This window comes from Phalaenopsis equestris, unplaced genomic scaffold (assembly GCF_001263595.1).
Source record: "Phalaenopsis equestris unplaced genomic scaffold, ASM126359v1 Scaffold000761, whole genome shotgun sequence".
NCBI lineage: Eukaryota > Viridiplantae > Streptophyta > Magnoliopsida > Asparagales > Orchidaceae > Phalaenopsis > Phalaenopsis equestris.
Window position 1 is genome coordinate 4,303,430 of NW_018165201.1, and position 11,351 is coordinate 4,314,780.

The following is an 11,351-nucleotide window of genomic DNA, read 5'->3' on the forward strand; positions in this document are numbered from 1 at the left end:
TATATATATATATGAAGTCTGTTATATATATATATAACAGACTCAAAGGAAATAGTCAATGACTGGTTTAGTGGTCAACCGTTCTGATTTAAAGACAGCACCGCAATTATTGGTAACCCTGAAAGGATGGCACAGCTGATACTTTCTCCGACACTCTTCTTCTTCCTGGCCTCCTTCTCCTTCTTTTCCTCCATCTCCTCCGCCGGAGATACACTCAGTCCATCTCATCACCTCTCTCACGGCGAAACCCTAGTCTCCGCAAACGGAACCTTCGCACTCGGCTTCTTCACCCCTCCGAACACTACCAACCGCTATATTGGCATTTGGTACCACAATCTCGCCGTCCATACCGTCGTCTGGGTTGCAAATCGCCGGAATCCAATCCCCAATCTTAATGCAACACTCTCCCTCACTGCCGACGGTGCATCTCTTTATTTAGTGATCTCCGGTAACTCTAATCACTTTTGGTCTACCCCTCCCTTTCCCAATTCCATCTCCGATCCAATTGCCCAACTCCTCGATACCGGAAATTTTGTCGTGAAATCTACCAGCTCAAACTCTATCTTATGGCAGAGTTTCGACCATCCGACAGATACATTGCTTCCCGGTATGAAGTTTGGTCCCAATCTGAAAACTGGCATCGACCGCAATCTTACATCGTGGCGGAGTCCATCCGATCCGTCGCCCGGAAAATATACATTAGCAATGGATCCTATAGGCGTTCCACAGCTGGTGATCCGCGATTCCTCTGGCAGCTGGATCTGGCGTGGCGGACCATGGAATGGCTTCGGGTTCTCTGGCGCCGGCCCAGATCATTTCTTTGATCTCGCCCTCTACAGAGAGTTCAGCTCAACTTTCAAATCCACTCCAGAGGAGATATACTACAGCTACAGCGCGGTCGATAACGTCATTTCTCGGGTGAACATGCATCAAAACGGGACAGACAGACGGTACTTATGGAAAGCGTCATCGCAGCAGTGGAATCTCGAATGGTCAGCACCGAGCGACGCTTGTGACTTCTTTCCTGCTTGTGGAACCAACGCCGTCTGTGACTTGAAAAGCTCGCCGATATGCCGGTGCCTTGATGGGTTTGATCCGAGGAATTCGATAAGTTGGAGCCAGGGAGATTGGTCAGATGGGTGTGTCAGAGTGGGAGCGCTTGGCTGCGAGTCAAATGGAACCGATGAGTTCATGGTGGTGCGCGCTTCTAAACTGCCGGACACGACGGAAGCGATAGCGGATATGAGCTTGGACTTAGATGGTTGTAGGGCAAGGTGTTTGTTGAACTGCTCATGCAAGGCTTATGCGAGCGCTGATCTTACCAGGGGAGGAATTGGCTGCATTATTTGGATGGCGGAGATTAAAGATCTGAGAGTTTATGTGAACGGCGGGCAAGATCTCTACGTCCGGGTTACGCCAAAAGGCAAAGGTACGTATTGTTCATTGTAAAAAAAAGGTTGGGTGTTTTCATCTTTGATGCTGTCTTCAAGAAATTTCTATCATCAGTCACGGATCCCAATACATTCATAGCAGGAGATATTCTAAATTCAAATTCATGATCATTAGAGCCCTGCTTTTAACAAATTTATAGTAGACTTGAGTATCTCGACATGAATAACTCAATGATGCCAAAAGGTTTCAAATCTAATCTCAATAAGCTCAAATCAAACACTCTAAGTGTAATTTAAGGCTTTGGTATATCAATTGAATGACTAAATGACCTTAAAATTTGGCACGCTTATAATCAAATAGCGCGGCTTAACGAGAGGAATCTAATAAGCCTAAAATCACTCAATTTTGAGTCATTAGTCATTAAGACACATACTCAAAAAATTATGTGATAAAGGAAATTAATATGGATTGCCCGATGGAGTGCTTTGCTAGATTAATCAAATTTATCAAAATATGAAAAAACTATAAATATGCCACCATTCTTCACTTGGAAGAAGAGAAAAAGAGAATAGTGAATTAATTACTAAAACTTAATACTTATAGTACCGACGGTTGTCGCCAGTCACCCGAGATTGCGATACAGTTCTTGGGAGACATTAGGATAAATAATGTTTTATTGCAAAAACTTCAAACACTCAACATGAATACAAATAAAAACATCTACAATTCGAGAGGTAGGAAATCTCTTCCAAACCTTAAACCTAAGACTCTAGACACAATCTCATGCATAACCTCAAACCTAAACATATTAGCTTTATTTATACTAACTAATAATAAATGACAAAGGACTAAATTATTCTTAGGCATACAAAAACAAAATTGCCCTAAAGCTAGGCATCGACGTGCAAAATTTAGGCCGGTACTTTACATGACTCCTCCATAGATGACTTTCTCTGGGTTCTGGAGACATCCTGAAGTTTATAGGGAAAAGTCGTATCTGAACTCCTGGAGTTGTTCGAGGCCCGACCTGCAGAGAGATATTCATGAAGATGACCTCGACTGTAGGGTCAACTATTTATGTTTATTTATGGAGAGCAAGGACAAATAATTTTGTGGAGTTATTATTTAGTGGCTTTGGTTAATTTTTTCATTTGTTTTATTGGATATGTGATTTGAATGTTTTTCTTTCTAGCACGAACAATTTAGAAGTGCTATGTATTTATTTCTTCTCATTATTCTTATTATACTATGGCTTTGGTTTTTTTGTGGGTTTGTGAGGTCCATAATGAGACGTTCGACCTTGTGGGTTCTTCTGGGTGGTCGGTTAGTCGTTGTTGGTTGGTTTTACATGTGAAATCCTGATAAAGACAACCAAGTTTTTCTATTTTTTCGATGTTGTAGTTTTTTAGGTATTTTTGGATGACCTTTTTCGATGGTTTTGGTGTACTGAGTTCTCTATGACCTCATACTCGCACAAATCTGTAATTAATTACTGTTTTTGTCAATTTATATTTGTGTTATGACTAATGAATTGTCTTTTGAATTATTTCGGGAAGATAAGCTCTAGGATTTTAAGGACCTCCGGACGATTGTTCTGTCACTGCGTACTTCAGATTTCCCTACTAGTGTCACGCCAGACACATAGCTACGGGGGACAGTTATACATGTGCCCGTGGAGAATCACGAAAAGTGACTTCTTCCGGTGGAGAGACAGTCTGATAGATTCCACCGCCGACAGTAATAGTGGTTGGATGGTATTCCTAGAGAACGACGTATTTAGTGACATACGCCTACGCCCATCTTTGGGCGTTGACAGAGAGTAGGGTGCCTTTGCGCCCCCTTTGGGCTCTCAAGCACTCATATTTTTGGCGCAGACGAAGGAGTAGGCGCTTCAGCGTTGGTCTTGGGCACTTAAGCGCCCGATTTATTGGGTGCGATCCCGAGAGCTTGGCGCTTAGGTGCCAAATCTGGGAGGCTAAGTGCCCGATGTAGTTATTTCGCTTTGTGGGTTCTTAAACCAATTTTAAACAACATAATGATGAGTTGGGTGTAGGTCTTCCTTTGGTGTTTTTCAACAAGTTTCTGATAAAGGAGAGAAGAGTTGGAGAGGAGGATTTCTGAGATTTCGATATTTGTTTTTCCTGTTGGATCGGAAAAGGAAGATTGTGGAGCGTTCTTTAAGTTTTTTCGTGTTAGTGTGAAGAAGAAACTTATATGAGTTCTTTGTAAAACTATCTGATTTTCATAGTGAATTTGTGGTGGTGTGTCTTCGTGATTTTTTTCTTGTTCTTGGATTTTTTTCATGTAAATTTTGGTGTGTTTTTATGGTTGTTTTGATTTTGCTTCTGTGCTTAAATATATTATTTCAGTTTTCTTGAATCCTATTATTTTATTCCATAGTGAAACTAGAATGAGATTCTTTCGGAGTAGTTTCTCTCAACATCCGCATCTCAAAGTTCTAAACAATTTTAACTACACAAATGACCAGTTTGTAAGTAAATTAAGATCGCGGAGAAATTTACACCAAATCACAATTTAAACCAAGTCACATTTATTCACCAAAACCTATAGTTTCTATTCATCATTTTATGAGAGAAATGAGAAGTTTAGTTCCTAAGCATGTTTTGTAACACAAAAGCCACAAACTGATTCATTCCATTTAAACAAATACAAAATTTTTAAGATAAGGAAACAAACACAGAAGCTCTGAAAAGGAAACAACCACAGAAGATCGAGAATTTTCCCTCCGATGTGCTCTTGATCCTCTCCAATGTCTCTTACAATCTCCCTCACAGAAACCTCATAAATCTCTTACTAGATCACTCCCTTTCCAGAGCAAGTCTCAAAAGAAAAAAAATCCTTCCCTTGGCACTAGAAGTCAGAAAAATGATAGCGAGCTCTTAATACTTGGAATTCAGCATTTTTATACATCTCCCGACAAACAGATGCGTCCCAACTGCTAGATCCGTTAATTTTTGTAGAGGCGCCATTGGTTGGCGCCTAGGCGCCATACTCAGTTGGGTCATGGTGGTGCCTTAGTGCTGGTGTCGCAGGGTATAGGTGTCACAAGTGCAGCGCCTACTTCCAGGCTCTCAGATTTTATGGAAAAAATCTGGATCACCTAGCACCTGGGCGCCCATGGGCAGCGCCTAGGCGCCCAATCTCTAGTGCCTAGGTGCCACTATCGCGACATCTACTTTTCAGGCTCTTTGTTTGTTCATGAATTTGTTCCGTGTCTGGCGCCCAACACTGCTTTGCTCCAATTCGCAATGTTTTCAACTCCATTCGATTTTCTTCCCTGAATCTTGCAACACGACACCAAGGCATTTCTCAAAGCATAATATAAACATATAAAGTGGGTTAATTAATGTACAAAATAAGCCTAATTCACTCACACATGTCAACATACATGCAAAATTTAAAGTAGCTCTATTATAGCAAGTTTTGCGAGGGACAATAATTCGCTTTTTAAGAATTGTAGAGATTATAATTAAGAAGGCTTTAAATTTTAGGCGTGGGAGATAGTATCTTAGAAACTCCTAGCTGTTGGAGTTGATCTAACTATATTAATAATATTCTAATTCAATAGGGATATTGAGAAATTTAAAGAGGGGAGCTCAGCTATAATAGAGGTGCCATCCTGCTCATTTTTAACACAATATAAAGATTGATTCGGCTTTCCAAAGAAGCTTATTGATTGAAAACTCCTTTTTCAAATTCTTTTTTACAACAAAAATATTGTCACATATTTTATTGACTTCATGTTTTACTACTTTTTGTGAATAACAGGGAGGAGCGAGAGAAAGTTATGGATTTTTATCGTAACATCAGTAGCTTTTGTGCTGTTCGTTCTAATAGTTTTGATGTGCGTCTTTATGACAAGAAGAAGAAAACACAAGGGTATGTTTTTGAAATATTCTTATTTTACTTTGATTAGATTAAATATAAAGCGAACTAAACTTTTTTTAATTCTAATCAGAAGAGCAACCATCGATTTCCTCTGCAAATTATGATCATAAAATTATGCATAAATTTGAAGCTGGTAGAGAAGGAAATTCAGAAATATCATTGTTTAAATTTTCTCAAATTATGAGTGCTACAAACAACTTTTCTGATAAGAGCAAGCTTGGAGAAGGTGGTTTTGGGCCTGTTTATAAGGTAACATCTATATATAAAGTATAAACTTTTCAAGACTATGTGAAACGCTTCAATGCGTTGTGATATTGATATTTAGCATGCAAATTTTCTTATAATGGGGATAATTTCAGGGCAAATTATCAGATGGAGAAGAGGTGGCGATCAAAAGATTATCTACTACATCTCAGCAAGGGTTAGAGGAGTTCAAAAATGAAATTTTATTAATTGCTAAACTTCAACACAGAAATTTAGTGAGATTATTAGGCTGTTGTATTCATGGCGAAGAGAAGATGCTGATATATGAACTCATGCCTAATAAAAGCTTGGATCTCTTGCTTTTCGGTGAGCTCTTGCAATCAAACCATAAATTTCATTGATAATGGTATTATTCTTTTTATTTTTCCAAAAGGCAATAAACAAACATAATTTTTTTTTTTTTTATGATATTTTTTGAAATGCTATTTTTGAAAGTCGTCTTAGATGGTTTGTTCACATTAAATGTCGACCATCTGATTATCTGATTAGGAGAGTATATGTTTTAGATTCGACTTATGTTAAGAAAAGCAAAGGTAGACCTAGGAAGACTTGGGCTTATTGTATAAAAAATGATCTTAATTTATTAGAACTAAATGAAAATATGCATTAACTAGGACGCAATGGAGAAAAAGGATTCATGTAGTGGGATTAATCCGACCCCACGTAGTGGGATTAAGACTTTGTTATTGTTGTTGTTGATATTCTTTGAAATGCTGTTTATGTTCTATTTTTTTTGCAGATATTGAAGAAGGTTTTAAATTATATTGGGAAAGACGTTTTCAAATAATCGAAGGAATAGCTGAGGGGCTTCTTTATCTTCATAAGCACTCCAGATTAAGAATCGTTCATCGGGATTTAAAAGCGAGCAATATTCTCTTAGATGCTGAGATGAACCCTAAGATCTCAGATTTCGGCTTGGCGAGAATTTTCGATTCTAATGATACCCACCAAGCAAACACTCGAAGAGTTGTTGGCACCTTGTAAGTATCTGAACTACTTGGTAATTTTTTTGAATGAACTCTGATTAGGGTTCATTTGGTTGCTTGTAATCATGGTAAAACCCAACCCATACTTTTAAGTTTTATCTAAATCTCAATAGCTTGATGTTGGCATTCGTAAATACATAGGTTCAATAGTTCAAGAAAATCACCTCGATGATTAATTTCTAAATATCAATATTTTGAGTGATCTGTAAGTAATTATCAAGGTTGTGAAAATCGAACCAGACATTGAACAAGTAGAAGAAGAGGTTTAAGATTCAAGGTTCAAATGTTGAATTGGGTTTGAACTGGAGGTTTAACCGGATGACTTAATAAATTATAAATGTATTTAAAAATGACAATATATATGATTTACATTACGCTCAATTCATATCTATTTAAATAATTAAAACCTAGAATTCAATTTTAACATATGTCATTTTATCTATGCATGAAAACATGTATTTCACTTTCTAAAAATTAAGATAATTATATGTTTTATGTTATATGGATAATTTTGGTGGTATAATAGTAAAATAAAAAGAATTTAGGTGTTAGATATGTAAATAAATAAAATTGAGTGATATGTATGTAAATTGAATCTTAGTAATAATGATTTTTTTGATGTGATATGAGCGATTTGGGTGGTGTAAATATAAAAATTAGTGTTTAGGTGTTAGATATGTAAAATACATAAAATTGAGGTGGCATGTATGTAAATGTCCATGAATCAAACGGCTCCAAAGCCGGTTCGCCGGTTCAGGGGTTGAACCGATTCTGGGTGGTTCCATGCAGAAGGTTTTTTTTATGTCAATGTCAATCGGAACTGGAACTATGACCGGTTCACGGTCGAACTGGTCGAACTGGCTTTTTGATTTTTGAAATTTAAATTCTCACAACGCTTTCTAGTTTAAAATCTCGTTTTTTATGTTCAAGCCTTAAAAATTGGACTTTTATGTATTCTTTTGGATGCTAATTAGTTCTTCTTTGCCACATATTTAGTGGCTATATGTCTCCAGAATACGCTTTTAATGGTCTTTTCTCTGTCAAGTCGGATGTTTTTAGCTTCGGAGTTCTGCTTCTCGAGATTGTGAGTGGGAAAAAAAATGCTGGTTTTCATGAATCTGATTCTTGGTGTAATCTTCTTGCTTATGTAAGTGCTCCATCTTTTTTTTTTTTCATATTTTTGGTCATTTATATAAGAAGCATGATTTTAAAAATCAGATTAGATTTGCTGGTTCGACCGTGAACTGATCTTTTGGCCGGTTCGTTCCAAGCCCAAAGCTGTTTTAGCATAAAATCGGGATTTAACTAACAAACTCGTTCAATACTTGAAGAATGACTGATAGTCTAATTTTAACATTTTGGTTTTGATCGGATGAATAAAATAAGATATAAGATATTTAAATTAAGGGAAATTTACATATGTAGCACTCAACTGTTATGAATTTACATATCTCACACCTAAACTTTCATATTTACACGCATAACACTTTATCTATGCATGAAAAGGTGGATTTGACTATTAAAAAATGGCAATTAGTGCTATTTTTTATATGATACGGAAGAATTGAGTACTTTGCTTGTAAATATGAAATTTTTTATGTGAGATACTTAAATCCATGGGAATTGCGTGCTATATATATATGTAAATGCCCCATAAATTATACATCTAATTGCATCATTATCATTTTTTTAAAGTATATAAAATAAATTTAATATTTATTAAATCATCCGATTCATTTTGAGATTCAACCCCGATTGTATCATTGAATCTTGAATATATCCTTCTTCTAATTCCATGTTTCCTCCAATTTTGACAGCCTCAATTGAAATCAAATAAGAAGATGAAATTCGAAATAATTTAATGATTTCATGTTTCTTAATCAGGCTTGGGATCTATGGACAGAAGGAAATTGGATTGAATTTGTGGATCCCGCATTAAATAATAATTTCAGGCATGACGAAGTGGCAAGATGCATATATGTGGCTCTTCTATGCGTACAGGAGAGATCAGAAGACCGCCCTGTTATGTCTGACGTTGTCACTATGCTCAGCAGTGAGAGTTTATGCTTCGATAGCATTAAGCAACCAGCATATTTCGCCATGAACAATGCTTCAGATTTTGTACGGCCTTTAAAGGTAAATATTTCTTCTAACGCCCTCTCTTTCTCGATTATTGCAGGCCGTTAACTGTAGGCTTTTTTGTGCTGTAAATTTTGTAATTTAGATTAAAAAATATGTAAATATGTTAGGGCTAGTTTGATGCTATATCCAGCAGAGCTAATTTAATTGAAGCTGATAGAGATGAGTTACTATATTAGCTGCAAAATTTTGTAGGAATTTGTTCTGTACGAGTTATGTTATGAAAATTCTGTTTTTTAAGGTGCATTTACATAAATACCACCCAGTTCATATGTATTTACATATCTTACATCTAGACTTTTGCATTTTACAGTTTTAACACCCCAATCTTCTGTATTTTATAAAAAAATAACAGCATTTTAATTTTTAAGAAAATGAAGTACATCTTTTCATGCAATGGTAAATTGGTATGTATGTAAAAATTGAAGTTTGGGCGTTAGATATGTAAATACATCAGAATTGAGTGTTATGCATGCAAATCTTCCTTTTTAACTTTTTTTTTAATGAATGTCACACAAGTGGAAAAAATTTGCGTACATAAGACGTACGCAGAGCTGTGTACTTCTGTAACTCGCAAACAAGTTATAGGGAGGATTTTGAAAGGTTATAACAGCATTATACCCTCTGTAACCTCTCTGTAACCTGTTTGTATATGAAAACAGAAGCGCGGAACTTATTAGAAGGCACAGGTAGGTTACAGGGAGGTTACAGGGGGTATAACTCGGTTATAACCTCCTAAAATCATCCCTATAACCTGTTTGACGTACGCAGCTCTGCGTACGTCTTATGTACGCAAATTTTTCTCCACACAATTCTTTTGAAATTACATATCTAATACCTATATTATAATTTTTTTACATTTATAACACTCAAATCTTTCATGTCACATCTAAAATATCACTTTTGCTAACTTTTGAAAAGTGAAACACACAATTAAGTGGTATAAAGTAAAAAATTAATGTTTTGATGCTAAATAAATATATGAGAATTGTGTGGTTTACATGTGAATCTTCCTTTAATTTAATTATTTTGGTTTAAGAAGTTTGTTATTGTGTTTCTTAAGCTCAAACAGAACTGTTTTCTCTTTTGCGGGTTTTACATTCCACCCCACCCGATTCCTAATGTCTTTACATATCTAAAGGTAGCATTTTCCTTTTTTACATTTTTACCACTTAAATCTTTCATATTGCGTCAAAATCACCACTATTTTATGCACAAGTAAAATGACATATATGTAAAAATTGAAATTTACGTGTTGGATATTTAAATACATAGGAATTCAGTGGTATGTGTGAAAATCTTTCATTCTTTTTAATTGGAAATATACATAGTACTTCAAATCTAACACCTTAAACTTTCAGTAAAAGTACTTTTTAAAAGTTCAAAAATAGTGGTATTTTCTTTTGTAAGGTTACAGATTTGAATGTTTGTAAACATGAAAGTTTAGGTGTTAGATATGCTAATAAGAAATACGTGGTTTTTTAAACTATTAAATGTTTAAACTATTATATATATGTATGTATGTATGTATGTATGTATGTATATGTGTATGTATGTATGTATGTAATCATAGAGCTCTATTTTTCTTTGAATGAGATAATAATGCACTTAAATTTGGCGTCTTGTAATTATACTAAAGCTAGAAGTAGCGGGGGTGGTGAAAAATTGATCGACTGGTGATGCTAGTTTGATGACAATGATTCGACCAAACTGATCGGATGATGTTTATTTGGTGGTCCTGGATGTTTCTAAGGCAATTGTTGTTAGACGATGGTTATTAGATAGTGCTGGGGGTTTCACTGAGTCAAGCTGACTTATTGGCTGACTTTGGCTCAGCTCAATAAGCGGCCTGTGAGCCAAGCTAGATGAGCTAACATTTTAAGCTCAAGTCGTTATATACAATGAAGTTAAGGTGATAATGGTCAAATGATGTGGCCAATAAACAATAAACGAGGGACAAAATTTGGGCCACACTAATTATTGGTGGTAATTGTTAGCATAGGTATCAGGTATAGCTATAACATCGTTTGAATCTACAAGCACCCTTCAAACTCAAGCCTATGTCTTATTCATGTGGATAATGATGCTCTACTAATAGGCTTTGGCATTTTGATATTTTTAACTAAATTTTTAACACGTAATCAAATGGCTCACATTGATTCAATTGATTATAGATTTGTTAAATCCTGATTTGTCGTGAATCAAACTCTAATGGTTAGAGTGTAAGAGAAGAGGGAGATAGAGAGACAAAGAGAGAAATGAACAATAAATGAATGGGTAAACGTCTTGTCCATTAGTCATTTCTCATAAAACGATAAGAGAGAGGGTATAATATATTATATTACATTCTACCTTAGCTTTAATTGATTCATTACATATTATTTTAGGTATTTTACATATAAGAACCTATCGCTCAGCTATTTTATGACTTCGTCAGTTGGGCTAGCATGACTTTGACTCAGTAAGGCCAGTTTAGTCGACTTGACTGAGTCGGGGCAGCTGGTCGACTGAATTTGATTAATTTTAGGTCGACATGACTAACTAGGTTAGCTAGACTTTAGCAATATGTTGATTTAGTCTGTTATTGACCTTGATCTTTGAATAATGAGCTTCTGCCGGCATAACAAGACTAGTCATCGAGCTAGTGTGAATCACTGTAAC

General features: G+C 35.8%; 1 protein-coding gene across 1 annotated transcript in view; it reads left to right on the forward strand.

Annotated features, from left to right (window-relative positions):
* LOC110030828 (G-type lectin S-receptor-like serine/threonine-protein kinase At4g27290) overlaps window positions 1-8,950 on the forward strand; it is a 19,930-nt gene extending 10,980 nt beyond the window's left edge. Inside the window, exons 8-14 of the mRNA XM_020733755.1 lie at window positions 95-1,429; window positions 5,182-5,292; window positions 5,372-5,550; window positions 5,661-5,871; window positions 6,305-6,545; window positions 7,548-7,698; window positions 8,436-8,950. Of these exons, the coding sequence (XP_020589414.1) occupies window positions 95-1,429; window positions 5,182-5,292; window positions 5,372-5,550; window positions 5,661-5,871; window positions 6,305-6,545; window positions 7,548-7,698; window positions 8,436-8,738 (2,531 nt within the window). The 3' untranslated portion in view covers window positions 8,739-8,950. The remainder of the gene's footprint in view (window positions 1-94; window positions 1,430-5,181; window positions 5,293-5,371; window positions 5,551-5,660; window positions 5,872-6,304; window positions 6,546-7,547; window positions 7,699-8,435) is intronic.
* The last annotated feature ends 2,401 nt before the right edge of the window (window positions 8,951-11,351 follow it).